The following is a 20,354-nucleotide window of genomic DNA, read 5'->3' on the forward strand; positions in this document are numbered from 1 at the left end:
CCTGTATCACAGATGAGCGGAAGGAGGCATAAAGCACGTAAGTGAGATTTAGTGCCCACAGGTCCCCAACTGGTAAGTGGCAGGTGGGGGACCAAAGTCCCAAAGCCCCCAAGACCTGCCCAGCAGAGGGGCACAGGAGCCTTGTCCCTCCAGGGACCCAAGAGCAGTGCAGGAGGGGCGGGGCCCCAAAGGGACAGGGAGAAAAGCCACCCCAGACCCCGAGTGCCCAGGAGCATCAGCAGCCCCAGGGCCCCCGGTCTGCACCCCTACCTACCAATACCCTGCAGCAACCCTCCCCAGAGGCAGAGACAGACACAGGTGTGCCGTTGCGCATTTTTTTTTAATGTTTCCTCACTGTTTTAACAATACCATGAAAAAATATATACAGTTTAGAATCTGGAACTGACCACTGTTTGGATGGGTCTCAAGGGTTGCTGGTGGGGGCTGCACAGCCCCGTCTGATGCCTCCCCTGTGTGGGAGCCACACTCCTGGAAACGGTACTGACAAGGCGCCGGAATCAGGAACTAAGTTACTGTCTGGATCAAGATCTGGCAACAAGCAGGCGAGGGAGGGGCTACACCCGGTGGCCCGGCCCCTCCCCCCACTGGGTACAAGGGGACAGGAGAAGGTTGGGTCAGCTTGTTCCCAGGACAGGAAAATAATCATCCGTTAACCCTGGGGCACACGCTCCCAGTCAGTCCCCTCGGGCAGGGTTTCAGGGCCGGAGTGAAAACTGGGATTCTGGAGGACAACAAACAATTTTTTTAGCGTAAGTATGTTCCAAACATGGTGTGGGGCACACTTATGCTAAAAAAAAAAAAAATGATCCTTTGTATGCCCGGCATCCTAATTTATCCCTGCATTCTACTTTTGTTTTGTTTTATTGCTAAATCTGGCAACCCTATACCCTTAGGGGCCTCAGAAGTAGGGGAGAGAGGTTCAGAAAGGCCTGAAGTAGGAAGGGGAAGTAGTGTGTGTGGGGGGGTGGGGGGAGTAACCCAGTCAAAAAAGCTTCTATCCCTCCACAGGAATGATATATTACTTAAAAAAAAATCCTTTCCAGAAATTTCCTACACTGGCTGCCTTCAACTGTTAATAGCCATGGGGTGGGGGGAGGGACACACAAACATGGACACCCACCCCATTCAGTTCTAACTAAAGTCTGGAAGCACTTAGTACAAAGGTTTCCTAAAAGGATTTGATCTTCTGTCTGGTGGCAGACCTAATGCTGTTCCAGGTACGGCTCTGGAAGGATCTAAACCGGACAAGAACAAATCGATAGAGGCTGAGCCAGCCCCCAGCCTGTTCCTAGTGTTATCCCGGAAGGGCCCCTTTTAGAAAATTCAGGAAGCCCCAGGGCCTCCTTTCCGTCATTCCCCATCCTGTTCTCCTCCCCGGGAAGGGGCCGCGTTTAGTGCACATACTGGGTCCAGCTTTGCTCCAAGGGGGTCCAGGCTCCGGTGCAGGGGCCGGGAGTAGGGGGGCCTGCGGGGGGCCAACCTTCCTCCTGCCACATGGCCACCGGTCACAGCAGAAGAAAGGTGAGCCCAGTGTCCTTAGCCAAGGCACCGGGGCCACTCCCAGGCTGACCTGCTGCACCTGCCCCAGGAGGAGGGGACTTGGCTGACACCGTCTGAGGCCGGGGTGGGAAGGGAGAACCGGTTCCTGCTGCAAGCACCCAGTCTGGCCTGCAGCGCCCAGGAGGGCTGGGTGCACCATGCAGCCTGGCACCCATGCCACCTCCCCATGTCCCCAGCGGGGCCCCGGCCTCACCAGTGCCCCAGTTCCAGGAGAAGGGGCGGCAGGGACGTCCAGGGTCTGCGGTGGAAGCCAGGCTCCTGGCTGCCCAGTACTGGACGGGACCAGGCAGGGAAGGGGGTGGTGGCCTGGGGGCAGGGAGGAGACAGCGCCCCCTGCATGGTGCCCCTCACACTCGGATCTCATCCTCCTCTTCCTCGTCCATGAAGGAGAACTCCTTGTCCTGCTGCTGGGGCAGCGCGGCCCGGGCCCTGTCAGGCCCCCGTGAGGCAGGGCTGCGCTCCTCCAGGACGCCCGAGGTGCAGCTGGACAGGGAGCTGCTGTCCCTCGTGGTGTGACTGCCCTCGCTGCGGGCCGAGCCAGGGCTGGGGGCCACTGCCCAGCCCTCGTCCTGGGGCAGGTCCCGGCCCGCGGCGCCTTCCTGCTGCCTCGCCCGTGGAGTGGCCACTGATGCTACGGCCGCCGCCGCCGCCACTGCAGGGGGAGCTCGGAGGGTGCTGCCTGCAGGCTCCCCGTCATCACGGTAACCGCCGCCCTCCTCCTCCAGTTCCCACTCCTCCTTGTCCATGATGCTGAGGACGTCGCCCAGCATGGACGGCCCCAGGTCAATGTGGAATGACATGATGGACTCGGCGTGCTTGAGCCCCAGGCTGGCCTTGGGCACCACGGGCAGCTCCGTCAGGTCCCCGAAGGCCTGCTCGTCGAGCAGGGGGTCGGGGGAGTGGGGGGCGGTGGCCCCGTTCCGCCGGGGCGCCAGGTCCCCCTCACCTGCCTCCTCCTGGCTGTCCTCCCCGGCGCTCCCCTTCTTCACGGGGCTGGACGACAGGCTCTTGGGCAGCTTGCCAGAGCCCTTCTCGGAGGCCTCCTTCTCGTTCAGCTGTGGCAGGGACATGGCGTTCTTGACGAACAGAGCCGAGTCCCGCAGGGAGCCCAGCATGTCCCTCTGCTCCCGGTCCCCCCTGGTCACCGACTGCGACCGCTTGCTGCCCCGGAACTTCCGGGACAGGAGGCTGCGTTTGGAGGACGAGGAGGCGGCCTGCTCATCCAGGGACTCGCCGTCCAGCTCGCCAGCCTTGCTGTTGAGGAAGGACGTGTCCCCGAAGGCATCCCCGGCCCGGCCCACATGCATGGTGTGCCGGAAGTCGCCCAAGGGGGCACTGATCATCTCAGCCGTGAGGTCCACGCGGGAGCGGCGCTTGGAGTGCACCGAGCTGGACACCAGCTGCTTGAGGATGGGCATCTTGCCGGTGGGGGTTGGGGAGGGGACTCCCAAGGCGGCAGGCAGGTCGGGGGTCAGATCTGAAGTCCGGCAGGCATAGGGGGTGACAAGGAGGAGATCATAGGGCTGCAAGAAGAGAACAGCAGGCAAAGGGTTAATGCGGGCTGGCCGCAGGGCACCGAGCCCAGCTACAGAGGGGCTGCTGCCCAAACCTCAGCTCTCCCACCAAAATGAAACACTGGGAGATAAGCAACTGGTGGCATAGCTCTGTCGGTTTCTTCACGCACAGGCACTCGGGTTAGGGGAGCGCTTTCCGCAAAGCCGGCGGAGTTCCGGTAGCCACGGACACACTTCTCCGAACCAGACAGAAGATGAGCCTTCTTCTGAAGGTCGGCATCTCCCCCAACCAGGATGCAACCAGTGTGAACGCAACCACGTTTAAGGACGTGGAGGTGTGCAGGCAGTCTAGGAAACAGGATCTAGGACAGGACTCTCTGCGGGCCACTGGGCTGGAGACATGCTTTAAGTTCTTCCTGCTGTCTGACCTCAATCCCCGTGAAGTCAGTGGACACCTCAACCTGAGTCACGGTGCTCTGACGAGGGAGAGAACAGGACGGCCCCCAAAGAGACAGTGTCCAATCTCTCTGTGTATGTGGGCGGCCAGACTCGCCTTCTGAATCAGAACGGGGGCGGGGCTGCCGGGACCCACAGAGCCAGCTCTCCAGCCTTCCAGTCCTTGCTGGGTGTCCCGTAGGGATCCCGCCTGCGACCTCTCTACTGTGGGGCCCAAGCTCTCTGCTGACGACTCACCCTGTGTCTCTTAGGGGTGAAGACTAGAAAAGGTCCTTCTCGTCTCTTTAATCATTAGGGGTGTAGGAGGAGGGCTGGGACTCGGTGGCCTGGCCCCCAAGTTCCGCAGACCCCGGGGGACAGTTAATCGGAACTGAAGATCAGCAGAGAGGAGCCCAGGAGAGTCTGGGGGCGTCTGAAAGCTCCAGCTACCCCGCACCATATTGCTCCTGCCAAGCACCAAGTTGAGGTCCACTGTTGGAGCCAAATATTCCCCCCGGGGGCAGGGGGGACCTGCCCCAAAGGCGAAACTCAGCAATGCAGGGCTGAGCAGGGCGGGGAGACGTGCAGGATCTAACAAGGAGGGAGGGTAAGGGGCGGTGTTGGCCAAAGTCTTGCCAACAAGACTTCGTGACGGGACAACTCTTGCCACTGCCAAGCCCCATCTGTGGCTGTCCAGTCGGTTTCTCCCTCACCCCCGCTGGGCCACTGCATGCCACCTGCCCCCCGACACCAGCCCAGCAGATCCTTTTCCCCTCCTGTCCCTCTCCAGACCATTCTATACCTTGTATCTAAAACAAAACCCAGGCAGGGCTCCCGGGTGCAGACTGCTGGCTCTGGTGGCCCGTCCTTGCCTCCCTCCTTCCTCCAGGCCACCGCGTGCCACTCCCCTACCTTTGCTCTCTTTCCTAGCCCTGAGCTTCTGGCTCCTGGACTCCAGGACTGGACACATGCGGGTCCCTGCTGGCACACGCTGTCACCTGGCTCACTCAATGTCCTTCAGGGCTCGGCGGAGGTGTCACTTCATTCGGGAAACCGTCTTTAGCCAAGGCAAACCCTCTCCGGCCACCGCTCCTCCGGCCTCCGGACACTTGGGATGTCCCCTCTCCCGGGAGGGTCCACCCACATCATTCTATTCCTGCCAGCTGGGCGGTAATTGCCCAGTGGACCCCGAGCTTCCAGAGACTTCTGATGGGTTAACTCCCCACTGAATCCCATCTAGCAGAGGGTCCTCAAAGACCTGTTGAAAGGCAACACCTCTGTCCCGGCACCCCCCCGCTCCTTTCTGCTTCCTAGTCCAAGGGCAATGCTGGCTTCCCTTCCGCCTACAGCCAACTCCAGGGTTCCACACTGGCCTGACCTCTGTGTCCCCCAAACACCCCCACAGTATTCTCAGTCCTTGTCCGGCTGCTGGTGCCCAGTCTGATGGCTCCCCAACTATCAAGTGCCACCCCCCCAAACCCCGCCCCAGGCAGTCATGGGGTTGTCACTCCACAAACAAAGTTCTCTAGGACAGGAGGCGGGCGCCAGGCGCCGGGGCGGACCTGCCGCACAGGTGATGTGGGCTGGGCTCGGAGCCAGGTGAGGACTCTCACCACACTCACCTCACTCTCTCCTTCCTCCTGCTTCTCCTTCTCCCCACCAACCCTCACGTGAGTTGGCGCTCCCTTCCCCTAACCTGAATCCTCTTCTCCTGCACATGGCCTGGGATCTAACCTCTAAACGATCAGACACGCAACAGCTAGACCAAGGATTGGCCAGCATTTTCTATAAAGGACCAGAGACTAAAGACGTTTGGCTTTGTGGAAGATACTCTCTTTGTAGTAGGAAAGCAGCAGCAGACGGCATGTAAACAAAGGGTGTGGCCGTGTCTCAATAAAACTTTATATATAAAAACAAGTTGTGGGCCAGATATGGCCCATGGGCCACATTTTTGCTACATAAAAAGTACTGGCCTCAGGTTATCCCTTTGCCACACTACCCAGGAGAGGGTCACCGTATGTGACCTTCTCAGCCAGTCATGGGCTCCTAGGTGAATCTTTGGGGGGAAAAGCTCTCTTTGGCTAAAAAAGAGAAAGGGAGGCGGGGGTTGGCCTCAGACGTGTCAGGAACAGAAGGAAATCAAACCAGGTTTCTAATGAACTCTGGGTACCATAGGATCTCTCTGCTTTTGCTGCCCACCCAGGACACCAAGGCAAGGATGGAAAAGGCTCACGTCTTCAAACTGCCTGCACTCAAATGCCTGCCTGTAGTCACAGAATCTTGGGATCTCAAAGAGCTGGGTGAGAATCTGGGCTCCTGGTCCAGTGCTCTGTCTACTCCGCTCCAGACTTTTCTCTGGCCTTTGGTGGGTAGCATCCTTCACCAGTTACCTTTCCCACTTGAACACCCCTCCCTGCTTCTGGACCAAGAGAGTCCAGAAAACAGAGGAGCCTGGCTGCTTCCTCAAGAAAGTGCCTGAATGATCCTAGAGTGTCGACCCTTGGAAGCAGGTAATTCCTTTGTGGTTCGGGCCCTCCTGCACACGATAGGATGTTTAATCCCCTCCTTGCCTCTACCCACTAAATCCCATAGCATCCTTCCCCAGGGGTGACAACCAAAATGTCTCCAGACATACCAAATGTGCCCTGGAGGGGGGCACAAAATTGCCCCAGGTTGAGAACATAGCTACCAGCTACGAAACTAAAGCTTATACTATTTACCAGATAAACAACAACAAGAAAGGGGGGTGGGCCGGTGGTTGGGAGGCAGGGCAGGTTCCCATAAAATTGTGGGAACGTAAGACATGAACTTCCAGGATTCAGGGTTTCAATGTAACAGTAGGAATCCCTGGACCCAGGAAGCAACTTTGAGCGCTGTGGCTTCCCCCACGGGAAATGCTCCACACAGAGAAAGGGGAACCACAGACTCAACTGCCAAAGTCTCAGCAGAACCCATGAAGAGGCCTGCGGCCACTCACAGGGACCTGGCATTCTGGACACCAAGACTACAGGACAGGAGGGTCCCATTGCCCACCAGCCCCCACTTCCATATGGGAGGGTAAAACTAAAAAACGGGTAAGAATGGCCAGTAGGCAATCCACAGGCCAGGTCCGGGGCCCCAGCACCCTGCTCGGCCCTACAGCCCCAGAAAGAAAGTGAAAGTCTGGCCAGTGCTATGGGTTACTTATAGTCTTGCTCCCTGGGGGTGGGAATGAGGCTTTCTGGCTTATAAAAAAACCAAACCTTCCCTCCAGTGCACAGCATGAAAGAGTCTTGAGAGAGCTGGGGGGCCTCTGTGGGGTCACCTAGCGTCCCGCTGCCCAGCAGGCCTGGGACTGGGCCAAGGTCCTAGAACTCAGACTAGATGGGCCACGCTTCAGGGCTGGTGAGAACCCAAAGCTTTGAGCAGAGAACGATGTAGGGGTGAGGAGATGGAATACGGAGGGTAAGGGTGAGCAGGTGGACCGGGCCAGTCCTGGGGGGGAAGGGGCAGGTCAGGAGGCCTGAACGCCCACCAGGAAGGGGGTCCTGCCAAAGAGAGCTGTGTCTTTGGCAGTGGGTGTTGCTAAGTGCCATGACTCAGCTCTGGGGGAAGTGGCTAAAATAGGCTGCCTGATGACAGGGCGGCCACTCCCCATAGCCTGCCCTGGGCGGGGCACCCCACCCCACCCCGGAATCCATAATTCCACTTTCCTGCCACCCACAATTCCACTTTCCTGCCACGGCAAAGGAAAATGGAGCAGGAACTCCCCGCTCTCCCCGGCCTCCGACGGAACTAGATTCCTCTACCCTCAGCCCACCATCCCCAGAATATTCCTTTAAGGCAGGAGCGGCGAGTCCTCCCTGGAAGGCCGGGCCCGGGTTGGTTTACACAAACCACACTCTCAGCTCAGCTCTGCTTCGGGGACCCAGGAGGACAGTGCCTGCCTGGACCCCTCACCCATCCCCCCAGCACGCTGCACACAGAGCACTGGCCTCCCAGATCAGCCAGTCCAGACCCACAGAAGGACGGGCTGGCCAAGTGCGCTCCCGACACCCAAGCAGGCTCTCCTGGGGTGGCTCTCTCTCCCACTCTGGCAGCTGCCCCTTGGCCCACCCTGCTTCAGAGTACACGTGCTTCTACGCCCCCTGCATGGTCATTGCCATCTGTAGCCGCCTCTCCATCAGCTCCTGACATCCATCCAACGCCAGCCCCAAGCAGCGCGGCAGAACGGAAGGGGATACCTGGTGAAAGGCCACCTCAGGCGTGGCTTCGAATAGCGACAGGGGGCCTCATTTATTCACTCACTCATTCATTCATTCATTCATTCATTCACATCCACCGGTTTTCCAGTCTAGACTCTGAAGATGACACAGTGGAAATCACAAGGCGGATAAGCCCCTGCCTTCCCGGGGGCAGCTCTGTACTGAGTACGGGTGGGCGGGGAACAGTGCCGGTGCGCCCAAGTAGGACAGTCTCTCATAGTGCTTGGCGTCTGAGAAGGGGGGCAGGTGTGGGTGTCACGGGCCCAGGGGAGACCCCTCTGAGGAAGGCGCCCTGCGAGCTGAGAACTGAATGATGGAAAGGACCCAGGCAGGTCAAGAGCAATCCGGGGAGGCGACAGCATATGCAAATGCCCAGAGGTGGAAAGAAGCCTGGGGAGTTTGAGGAACAGAAAGGAAATCCAGGGGCCCAGGGCCAGGTCGCCTAGTCCCACCGCCCCCGGAAGACCAGGGAGGCGTCTGGACGGCATTCTAGGCACGAAAGGAAACCAATGGCAGCTCCCAAAGCAGCGCATGCTTGGTGCATGTGGAGGTTCACACGACGGCTGGTGTAGCAGGAGCTCAGGGCAGAGACGACGTGGGCCAGGAGGCGGATGCGGGTACGGAGATGGGCCGAGGGGCGCACATCCAGGGCATGGTTTGGAGGTGGTGACACCAGGAGCTGCTGAGGGCCCAGAGCTGGGAAGAGAGGAAGCAAGCCCCAGAGGCCTTTCCCCCCCAGCAGGTCTCACCTGTTGGGCTACGGACCCTTCTCCCAGGGGGCAGCCCACACTCCACCACTAGGAAGAACCACACTTTGCCCAAAGAGGGGAGGCATTCCCAGGGGAGCCCCTGCCAACCGGAGCAGCACACGGAAGGACCTTGTGCAAGAAGCTCAGGGTAACACGACCACTCCTCTCCCTAAGAAGGCTAGCTCTGGCTTTTGTGGCCAGAGAGAGATCCGGTGCCTTCTGGAACATTCGGGCAGCCTTATCCTGAACGATAAGGAGTCCCAGCGAAGGCAGAAGGCAGTTTAACTCCAACAGTGGGACAGGCCGCTCAGTGAATGAACAGACCCGTGGACGCTTTGATCCACATCCTTGCTTTGATCCACATCCTTACGTAAGACAGGAGGAACCATGGTGGGGGGCGGGGTTATTTTAGCTGACTTTAGAACTAGCTGGAATCTTTTACTTCCTTCATGCTCACTGTGAAAAGCCCTCATCTTTTTTTAAAAAATGTTTTATTTATCTTTTGAGAGAGAGAGAGAGAGAGACAGCCTGAGCAGGAGAGGATCAGAGAAAGAGGGAGACACAGCATCTGAAGACAGATTCCAGGCTCTGAGCTAGCTGTCAGCACAGAGCCCAATGTGGGACTCGAACCCACGAACCGTGAGATCATGATCTGAGCTGAAGCCAGATGCTCAACCGACTGAGCCACCCAGGCACCCCAGCCCCTGTCTTTGAAAGTGTGCTGTTTGCACCAGGAGATTAAGCAGCACGGTCTTAAAATAATCTGAGCCTGAACACCACCCCTTCCCCGCAAAAAAGCCCAGGATGGGAACCTGAACTATCACCATTACCCACTCCTTAACCGCTCGCATATCCGTGTCAAAAATCTCCTTAAAATCCTTGGGTATGGAGTGCCCATACTCTCAGAGATGGTGCAGCCACATTAAGGGACTTGAGGGACACATTAAGGGACCAGCCCAAGTGTGGTCTTGGGGACAGTGCCAACTAAGGCCGTTTCTTTAAATAATGGCTTTAGAATGATTATGACTTAGCAACTACCCTGTGGAATGATTTCAAAGCAGGAAAAGTCACACACGCAGATATTCACAGAAGCCTTATTTACAATCGGGAAAGGCTGGAAACAACCTACCGCCGGGAATAAGGAAAGGGGTGTGAGGACGAGGCACTATGAACTCAACTGATTAACATGCGAAGGCCATGCAACAGGTGTCTGCCAAAACGCATGGACACAGGGAAGGAGAAAACGGGCAGGGCTCAGGCTGTTCGCACAACACAGCGATCCCACATCTACATGGATACGGGCTTAAAGGGCACACAGAGACACTGAGGAGTCACGTTAGGCTCCAATGGAAAGCAGGCAATTTTTTATTTTCCTTTCATGAGGTAATACTGTCTTATAATAATAATAATAATAAATGTCTCAAAGCATCAAAGGCTTATTAAGGAAAAGACATCAATTTCAAAACCAGCTTCAAACAGTCTGGGCACCGAGCTGGGTGGGTCTCCGGTCCACTCTCTCTGGGCCAAAATCTCCCGAGGAGGTCTGTTCTTTCCCTCCTTCCCCGTCCCAAGGCGGACGGACAGGTCATATTCGAAGTTATGAGGGAGGGGAGAGTGGGCGATCTCTAGCAGCCTGGCATCAGGGGACACATGGAGATTAGGACTCCCCCCCGAAAGAGCTCGCTCCCCAGCAGCTGCTTCCTGATGCCTGAGCCTCTTCAACTGAGGAGGAGACGAAAGATAACAATCACCCCCCCTGCACGTCACCGGAGACTGGCCAATTTCCAGTGTCACTAAAGCTCCAAGTTGGAGGCCAGCCTCCCACACAGGTGACCCCACAGTGGAATGCTCTCCGAGACACCCGTGCAGGTGAAAGTTCTGCTTCTGCGGCTTCTACAGCCCCAGCTCAGCGCTTCTGGTGGCTGCACGGGAGCGGAGAAGAGGCTGGGGTCCCACAGGGCACCCAGCACTCCGGTGCTCCCTACGACTGGCCGACCACCCAGCCACGTGCGGAGACAGCAATACTGTCGAAATGACTGTGTCCGGTATCTGCCGCATCCCAGGCACTGTACTAGGAGATGAGGCACTTGTGCCCCTCACCCTGCAAGGAGGGTGTCAAGACTGCCTCCCATTTTACAGAAAGAGAAACTGAGGCTCAGATGGCATGAGTTCACTCTCACAGCTACTTAAATAGTGACTTCCGCCCACTTCTGGCGGACCTTGGGCCCACGGTTTTCTGTACAAGGTGTTGCCTCCTGGCCTCATCAGATGTCCCCAGAGGAAAATGTGCCCGTGGAAGACGGGGGGTGGGTAGGATGGCAGGGGAGGCTGCTTCTCCAAGACCCTTGGAACCAAGACTCACTTGGACCCACTCCGTCAGAGATCTGCTCTCAGGGCTGGCTCAAATGAGTTCTTCCCTACTCAGGATCGCATTCCAGCTCCCTCCTCGGAGGAACCTCCCCATGTTCTGTCTCCCTGGGAGGGGAGAGGTTGGGGGGGCCACCCCGAAGCAGGAGCCAGGACCCCCCCTGGCGTGGTTAGCAGCGGGGGGCTGGGGGGGGCAGCACAAGGCCCACTCTTGTGTTTTCCAGTGGTTCCAGGTGACGAGAAGGAAGACCAGAACCCAAGTTCTCTCCCTAAAACCTCCCAAGCTGGGAGCCCTGTATTTGCCCCACCACCCCTGCCTGCCTGCGTGCCCATCCAGACCAGGCTCCCTGGCCCAGGGGTGCCACTGCCCAGCCACGCGTGGGCAGATCCCATTTCCTGCTTCTTAGAAGAAAGCGAAACTGCACACCACCCCAGTTTCAAAACTGGCTTCTCAGAGATGGAAGTGACCTGTGCACGTTCCCCAGGTTTCCTGGCTGGGGAAGTGGGGAGCGGGGTGAGCCCGGCCCAGCTAATGAGGCCGCTAGCCTCTTGCCCAGAGCAGGGTTCATGGGGAGAACTCCATAAACCCCACACCAGAACTTCTCAGTGACTCCTGCCTTCTGCCGCCTCTCTAGGGGTTATTAAATAATTCACAGCTACGCTGTCCAACGTGGCAGCACACGCCTTACGTGGCTACAGAGCACCTGAAACGTGGGGAGTCCGAATCCACACGCGCTAGGGGGTAAAACAGACAATGGACTTCAGGATGTAAAACAGCTCATTCTATTTTTCTATGGGCTATGTGTTAAAATGAGAATATTTTGAATATATTGGGTTAAATAATGTTAATTTCACCTAACTCTTTTTCACTTTATAAAATATAGTTACTGGGGTGCCTGGGTGGCTCAGTCAGTTAAGCGTCCCTGACATCGGCTCAGGTCACAATCTCACAGTTCATGGGTTTGAGCCCCGTGTCAGGCTCTGTGCTGACGGCTCAGGGCCTGGAGCCTGCTTTGGATTCTGTGTCTCCCTCTCTCTTTCTGCCTCTCCCTTCTTATTCTCTGTCTCTCTCTTAAAAATAAATAATAAAAAAATAGTTATTCAAAATGGAAATGAAATATGAAACTCGCAAACCGCTTCTACAGACTAGAGCGGATGGAGGCATTTCCCCCTTTCCGCTGCAGGTACATAAATAAAGCCAACCATTGTTCACATTTGGGGGAAGATGTTTACGTGTTCATAAATAACGTCTGCGTTATTTGAAATTAAGTACTAAATTCCTAAATTTTACATCCAGCGGCCACTAACGAATGCTAGGTTGTTTCTATTTTATCCCAACTCTGTAACAAAAATCCTCCTGGCTAAATTTGCACCAATCTTTATTTCCGGAGGAAAAGAAAGATAAATTACTTTTGTTTCTTATTGTGAACTTGTTTTCTAGGAGGTTCTACACCAAGTTGTAGTCCTACCAACACAGGAATATAGTGTCTGATACCAGATGCTGTTATCTCCTTTCATTGGAAACAACAAAATCCCAACAATCCGCACACTCACAAACTTGTCACGTGTATCTCCTTAAATGAGGGAGGGCGGGCACTTAAAAAGTACATCATCTGCTTCTTTATCTTTGTCCTGGGAATTGCTTGGTAAAGCCTTTGGCCAGTTCTCCGGGAAGGGGGCTTCACCTTTTCCAACGGATTTGTATAGGAGTTTTTCAAATATTAAAGCAGTTAAGGGGTGCCTGGGTGGCTCAGTCAGTTGAGCGTTCGGCTTCAGCTCAGATTATGATCTCATGGTTCGTGGGTTCGAGCCCCGCGTCGGGCTTTATTCTGACAGCTAGCTCAGAGCCTGGAGATTGTCTTTGGATTCTGTACCTCCCTCTCTCTCTGACCCTCTCCTGCTCATGCTGTCTCTGTCTCTCAAAAATAAATAAAAAACATAAAAAAAATTAAAGCAGTTAAAATTTTCTTGCCATCCTATTTTGCAAATATTTCTGCAAGTTTATCATAAACCTATTTGCAACTGGACGACTTGTCTTCTTTTTCCATAGAGGACTCATTCATCTTTACACAGCCAAGTCTGTGTCGTAGTTTCCGGCTTTCACACTATAAAGAAAAGACCTTCCCCACTTTTCAGTTTATGAGAATAACCACCTCCTCTAAAACTACCAGGTAATAATATAATAATGAGCAACTACTCAGAGAGGAAAATACTGGAAGGAAATACAACAGAGTAAAGATGCCCATGGCTTATAAAATTGTGGGTTATTTAAAATAGAAAAACAATGAAAATACAACAATGTTGTAAGTATGTTACTGGTTTCTTACCAGATTATTATAAAATAAAATGTGGTGTAAGGCACTAAAGTGACCTTCATCAGATTATTACGCTCTTTGCAAGCTATCTCGGAGCTTGGCCTTTTGGTTTGCTGGTCTGCTGACTCCTAAACCAGGGCTACACTGCGCTTCTTGAAACATGTTTGAGTACCTAATAGGGCAATATTCCTACTTTAATTTTTTTCCCCTAAAATTTCCTTGCATTTTTTTTTTTTCTAATGTGGTTCCTTTCCCGGACAGACTTTAAATTTTTTTTTAATGTTTTTTATTTATTTTTGAGAGACAGAAAGAGACAGTGCGAGCAGGGGAGGGTCAGAGAGAAAGGGAGATACAGAATCTGAAACAGGCTCCAGGCTCTGAGCGAGCTGTCAGCACAGAGCCCGATGCGGGGCTCGAACCCACGAACCATGAGATCTGACCTGAGCCGAAGCCGGACGCTTAACCCACTGAGCCACCCAGGCACCCCAGGACAGACTTTAAAAACAGAAAGTCCCAAAAGAAACCCTAGTGGGATTATGTTAGACTTGAAAGGACACAAGAAATGAACTTGGGAAGAACGGACTCTATCACATATCAAATCCTGGTAGCCATTTATTCAAACGTTTTGGATAATCCCCTTTATTAAATGGAATAAGTGATGCACGTTCCCTGGGTTTATCCCAGGTCATTTTGTGACCTCTTGTCGTGAGTGGATTCTGCTCCTCCCCCTTTCACGTAGCTGTATTTTCTGACTGTTACAGCTGCTAACCGGGGACACTACAGTCATTTATTTTTAATTTATATACACTGAATGTCCACCCTGCTAAATTGCACTGTCCTGCACGCTCGAATCAACGTTATGGTTGAATCTTTTGGGCCTTGTATAGACAAGCTTATCATTTGCAACTGAGAATTCTGCCTCCTCCATTCCTTCTTCGTATCTTGCTATGCCCACTCCACTGGCCAGTATAATGTTGAATAATACTGCTGACATGAAGCACCGCTCTTCCTGGCTCTTACAGGAATATTCTAAACCGCGGGCATCCAAAACAGTAGCTCTAGCCACACAGGGCGGCTGAGTGCTTGAAACGTGGCTGGTGGAACTAAGGGACTCAATTCTTTACTTTAAATATTTAAACTTGAAAACGGACCCTTGATACAGTTCTTGGAAAACTCAAGTGCTGTTTAAAACATACTTGAGTATACAGATCTACTTTTTCAACCCTAAATTTTAGGAAATTCAAATTCAAATGAAGAATTTCTGAAATTTAGCACCCAAATGAAGATGAACCACAGGCATAAAATACACACTGGATTTTGAAGACTTTGTACGATACAGTAACGTAAAATGTCTTCATTTTTTATGATCATGTGGTGGAGCGATACTTTTTGGATATATAAACTGGCTTAAAACATGAAAATTAATTCCACCTGTCTTTAGTTTTCAAAAAGTTTTTAAACATCTATTTTTTGAGAGACAGAGAGAGACAGAGCATGAGTGGAAGAGTGGCAGAGAGAAAGAGGGAGACACAGAATCCACAGTAGGCTCAAGGCTCCAAGCTGTCAGCACAGAGCCTGACGCGGGGCTCGAACTCATGGACCGCGAGATCGTGACCTGAACCGAAGTTGGACGCTCAACCGACTGAGCCAACGAGGTGCCCCGTCTTTAGTTTTTTTACACTGTGCCTCCTGGAAAACTGACAATCATGTACGCGGCTGTCACGGTACCTCTACTGCCGTTCTGGAAGGATCTCCACGGATCATGCAGGATGCTCACTGCTGGATTCAGACATTCTCAAATTACCATTCCTTTCAGGGAATTTAACGGTTCTTACAACTTAGAAGAAAATGAAGCCAGTAACTCAGCCAGGCTGAGTTGTAGGAGGGCAAACACGCTATAGTTTCGAAAATCTACCCTCTGATTGCTGGAAAATGCAGGAGCAGCTGTCCAGCCTTGTCCTGGAGAGAACTGCAGGGGAACAGTGTGGGCTCTACGGCTGGGGCTGAGGACCCCCTTCTGGGACGTGCCACCCGAGCCCCTTACCTGGGGGTCTCAGGTGGGCAACGGGTTGCAGGAAGTGTGTGAAAGCGAACTCACCTTCACTGAACTTTTACTCTGCACCAAGCAGCTGCTTTGCCTTCACTAAACTGCCCTTTTTTAAAATAACCAAACAATTACTAAAACTGTCATGTATTCTCCGCACACCCCCCGCCCCATCCCAGGGACATATAATCATCCCCATCTTGCAGATAAGAAAACTGATGCTAATTGACACCAATGCTTCACCAAGTCATGTACCTGCTAAGGCCAGGGCTCCGAGAAGAGTCTCAGGGCCCGCCTGGTTCTGAGCCCCGGGCTTTTCTCCACCCCACCGTCAGGTGTACAGGGGAGGGTCCTGAGTACTGCTGGGGCCCCAGCCTCTCAGCTCTGAAGGTTCTGGATGCATGCACACCCACAGGATATGCAGTTTTACATAGAATTCCGGGTTAAAATATTCCCACTCTGGGCGCTCCATTCGCCAGCATCCCAGGGAAAAGTACAGATAAGTCCTGGGAAATACAGACGCAGCGCCTCCCTGCTGGGACCCCGCCATTCTCCCCACTAGGCTCCTTCACCTTTGTCTCTATATCCACCTCCTCCCTGATCCCAGCACCGTGTGCTCCCCAGGCCAGGAGAAGGAGGCAAGTGGGAGGGGGAAGGAGAAAGCCCCCTCCCCACCTGGGAGTTCAAACAGCTCCGGGAAAGAAAGGGAAGGCGTGCCCTGGGACCTGAGGGGAAGCCAGGAAGCCACTCAGGAATCAAAAAGTCAGAGTCAAGAAGAGCCCAGTGACTCCAGGATTTTCGGTAACTTTGCTTGTTTGCAGCACTCTTCCTGGAAACTTGTGTTTCTCCTCGGTCTGAGGTGGGACGCCAGCGGCGCTGCCATCACAGGGGCAGAGCCCAGAGGGCAGGACGAGGCACCTGCTGGGGACCCCACTGCCTGAGCACCTGGGAGTGGCCCTGATGCCCCCCCCCAGCCCCGTGCCCCACAAAGGAGCCACTGGGCTTGAAATCAGATCTGCCAGGCCCTGTTGGGTTTCGCTTGCTTCCGTTCTCCTGAGAGTCCAGAGCTCAGCCGAGGAGGGGGGATCAAAAGACACTCAAGGCTCTCCAGAGGGTGGATCTGGACTCACTCCAGAGCAGGCTGGCAAGTCTCTGTCCTGGTCCTGCTGGACCACGCAGGGTGGAGGTGAAGAGCATGGGCCCTGCAACCAGACTCCCCACTGTGGCCTGACCGAGCTGAGCAGGGCACGTGACATGTGCCTCAGTTTCCTCGCACGCTTTCAGAGAGATTGGCACCATTATGTACTTCCTAGCGTTAGTGGAAGGGTTAAATAAGCTCATATAAGCAAAACCCTCAGCGCAACAAAACAGGTGAGCATTCACATTATTTGCTATGAGGATGCTGTAACGGGCTCTCGTGCTCTCGCTCTCTCTCTGTCTCTCTCAGTGGATGCCTGTGCCCATGCCTTGAAAGGTAAGAGGAAAATCCCAGCATCCCCAGCGACACTCTGGCCACATTCAAAGAGATGTACCTCCGGCGTCACCTGATGATACCCAATCCAAAAGGCTCCAGAGCTGACCCTTTTCAAGTCCTTGGGGACGGTGTGTGTGTGTGTGTGTGTGTGTGTGTGTGTGTGTGCGTGCGCGCGCGCACGCGCCCCCAGGATGAAGTGTTGCAGAGGGAGGGAATCCTCCAAGCTTCTGAAGCCTGGGGATAGACTGCAGTCCCCACTTGCTGTGGGTCAAGCCACCCAAGACTTGGCTTCTCTGCCCACCTGACTTCCTACCTTCCTGACCTTTCACAACACGTTGGAAGAGCCTGGCTTCTGTTGGACAAGACTTAAACTCTTGCCGATTTCAGCCTGATAGGGGGTGGGGGGTGAGGCGAAGGCGGGATAAAAGAAAGGCCGGCCATTCCTCTCTGGGACAAGGGCCGGACACCGAGGAATCTGGGGCCCGGTGCGTACCAGCAACAAATAATGCACAAAACCTCCACACGCTCCACCCCCAATAAAATACTACCTGGTTCTTTGGACCTCATCCAACTCTCACAGGTGTAGGAGCTGTCCTGGAGCCCGGAGAAGGCTCCTTGTGTGTTCTCCCAGCCAAAGGCACTAGTCGCCTTTTAATACTTCAGGGTCAAGGGCGATATTCTAAGGAATAAAGAAGGGCTGCAGGGAGTGGCCCCTGGGGGTACAGACAAAGGAGGGGCAGGGAACAGAAGACAGAGCACAGAGCCCAGCTTCCGTGGTTACCCTGGGAAGATCTGGAAGCTGGGGTGTGCAGCCCACACTCGGTCACCCCGTGCACAGCACGGGCGCAGGTCCTGAGCAGACCTGGCCGAGCGAGATGCCGTCCCTGAGGACACACCCGGGGTATTTCTTGCCCTGGAACTGCTGCCTTTCAGATGCCCCGGCTCCTTGGATGAAGGTTGGGGGGGGGTGGGGATGCCAGCAGGGCAGCTCAGTCTCTGTGGAAGCCTTCCTTCACGAATGTGTCCCTCACTGCCCTTGCGTGACCCCCCAAAGGGAGAGCCTTCCCCAGCTTGGGAGGTGCAATGGTGCCTCTGTGCCTGGAAGAAGGAGGGTCTGGATGCCAGCCTGGCAGGGAGCCCCGAGCTGCAAGCTGGCAGTGCCTGGGGGAGACTCTTATGTATGTTTCTGGAAGGAAGCCCGAGGCTCCACAAGAGGCGTATTTTCAACCAGAGTTTCGAGGACACACTGAGTGGGAATGTGGGAAACTAAAGAGCTTCCACTTCCTTCGCAATACACTGCGAGCAAAGGACCACATCCCGACCACACGCCCACCCACACGCATGCACGCGTCCCTCCAGGCGTGACCATCCAGTTCCTCCAGAGACTGGTTGGCATGGGTCTGTCTTCCCCTGAGCCTCCCACCCAGAAGCCTTTGCTAGAGCAGGCCCTCCAGGACCCTCAGCAGGCTGACCCCCATGTTTGCTTCTTTTTCCCAAGGTTGAGGATAAGGCTGCAGGGCAAAGGTCAGAGACCCAAGCTGGGGCCAGCCCTCTCTGAGCTTCCAGGGCAAGATTGCATAACCCCAGTCCCTCCGCCCCTAAGCCTTATCTCTTGCATCAACCCAGACAGATCCTGTTCCTCCAAGGGACAGACTCTGCCCTCCCCACCTAGGGCAAGAGAAGCTGGGAGACAGGCACCAATCTTCAGCGCTCTACTCCCAAACCAGAGAAGGGGTGAGAGACGGATTACAGAGAGTGGGTGAGAGAGAGAGAGAGAGAGAGAGAGAGGAAAAGAGACAAGGAAGCCTGGCCAATATCAAACCCCTTGCCGGCCACACCTGGGCACAGCCAGTCCTGGTCACAGACATCAATCAACCACTCCAAAGGGGGAGGGGTTTAGAACCCCTGAACCAGAGCCAATCAGAGGCCGGGCTGGGAAAGCGCCTGACTTGTCAAGAGGGTCTGAGATTCCTCTCCCAGGTCAACATCTGTTGGAGGGAGGGGGCGAGGAATCCCCCCCAGCCCCACTTTGTAGATAAGGCTCTCATTTGCTTGGGGCTCCCTGGACACTCAGTCTCCTAGAGGCAGCTGGATAGGAGCTCTGGGTTCACACCTCCTCTTGGAATAAGCCATCAGTGGGTGGGCATGTGTAAGACAGTAATGAAGGGAAAGGGGGGGGGTCAAGGGAGGAAAAGGCAGAAACCCCAGATGGAGGAAAGAATGTTCCAAGTAGAGGCCGGAGCTAAGCAGTTTAACGGGGGCTGTGAGCTCAGGGGGACATCAGAGGGGTTGGGACTCACCCCAAGCCGTCGCCTCTTGGGAGCAGACCCACTTGATCACACCAGCCCGCTCCCAGTCCCTGGGTGGGTCACCAGGACCCCTGGGAAGCCCAGACCCCACTGGGGATCTCTGCCAAGGTTCACGGAGAAGCCCCTGTGCTGGGAAGGAGCAGCTGTCCTCCAAGAGTGATGGCCAAAGTCCACATTTGGAGGAGATAAACCACACCAGTTGGTCACATGGGCAGCTCACACACGCAGCTGATAAGAGGTGGAGCCCCATGCCACCCCCACACTCCTGGCAGGCTCCTGGCAGGCTCCTAGCTACCTCCGGGGGAAGGAGCCTCACCACACTCCCGCGGATGCCCCATTATTGCTCCGGGAGCCTTGGAGCCACCTAGAGGCCTGGATGGGCCCAGCCCGCGTCCAGAAAACTCCCCATTTCTGGGGAAAATCCACAGCTCAGTTCCCCCTTCCTTTGTGCCCTTTGTTCTCTTAAAATTCAGTCCATCCTGCTGGTGGTCCCCTCCTCCACCCCAGCCTCAGAAAGGGGGCGGAGGCGGCGGGGAGTTATTAGAAACCCAGACTGTTCGACGAAGTTGCATTGCGGGTGGCCCTCCTGTAACTGGGCCCCTCATTGTTTACGCGGCTGCACGGGGAAAGCTTTCTCGGTCCAGATGGCTGCTGGGGTTAAGGATGACGGAGATCATCCCTCCAGCGCGAGCACCCTCTAGAGAAGAGGCAGGCGGCTTCAGCAGCTCGGGGACCCTTTCCCCATTCAACTGCTCAGATACCCACGGGCAAAGAATAGGAGCCGAGGAGACAGCTGAGGGCGTGGGAGCCAGTCAGATTGCAAAGGGTGAACAGAAAAGAAAAAGCATTGAATTTCCCCTCCATTCTCCCAGGGAGAGAAAGAAAACTTCCAAAGCCCAAGCTGCAGGATCTCTACGGGAAACACCAGGAATCTGGTTTGAGTTAACAGAAAGCACCCCTCCCCCAGCCCCCCCCCCTCCGGCTCCAGCTCAGCCCTCTCCTAGGAAGCCCGCCCAGCCGCAGCCCTCCAGCCCCGGCTCCCGGTTCCCGCTCGGCTCTCCCGGTCGGACACTCACCGGCGGCGGCCCGGCCCGCAGGGCAGCTGGTGGAGGACGCACCGGGGGCAGGGGCAGTTTTGTACCCCCGGCTGGGGGCGCTGCAGGGAGGGGGCGGAGCCAGAGACGGCCGACAGCAGCTCCACCGCCCCAAGCGGGTGATTAAATCATTAACCGACCGTTCGCGGCCGGCAGCCACGCCAGGAGCGCTCTGCCCCGGGCGCACCCGGCGCGCTGATCCCGCGCGGGGCCCCCTGCCAGGGCCAC

At 55.2% G+C, this 20,354-nt stretch overlaps 1 protein-coding gene across 3 annotated transcripts in view; it reads right to left on the minus strand.

Annotated features, from left to right (window-relative positions):
• Positions 1–321: 321 nt before the first annotated feature.
• The window catches only part of CDC42EP4 (CDC42 effector protein 4), a 21,034-nt gene continuing 1,001 nt past the window's right edge, over positions 322–20,354 (minus strand). The window contains exons 1-2 of one of the 3 annotated variants that reach the window (XM_029928810.1): positions 20,109–20,232; positions 322–3,104 (exon numbers count right to left, since the gene is read on the minus strand). In XM_029928810.1, the coding sequence (XP_029784670.1) occupies positions 1,929–2,999 (1,071 nt within the window). In that variant the 5' untranslated portion in view covers positions 3,000–3,104; positions 20,109–20,232 and the 3' untranslated portion in view covers positions 322–1,928. Of the gene's footprint in view, positions 3,105–4,442; positions 4,593–20,108; positions 20,233–20,354 lie in introns of those variants that run through there. The other 2 variants (XM_029928811.1, XM_029928809.1) reach the window with 2 other exon arrangements.

Source organism: Suricata suricatta, chromosome 17, assembly GCF_006229205.1.
Source record: "Suricata suricatta isolate VVHF042 chromosome 17, meerkat_22Aug2017_6uvM2_HiC, whole genome shotgun sequence".
NCBI classification, from domain to species: Eukaryota; Metazoa; Chordata; class Mammalia; order Carnivora; family Herpestidae; genus Suricata; species Suricata suricatta.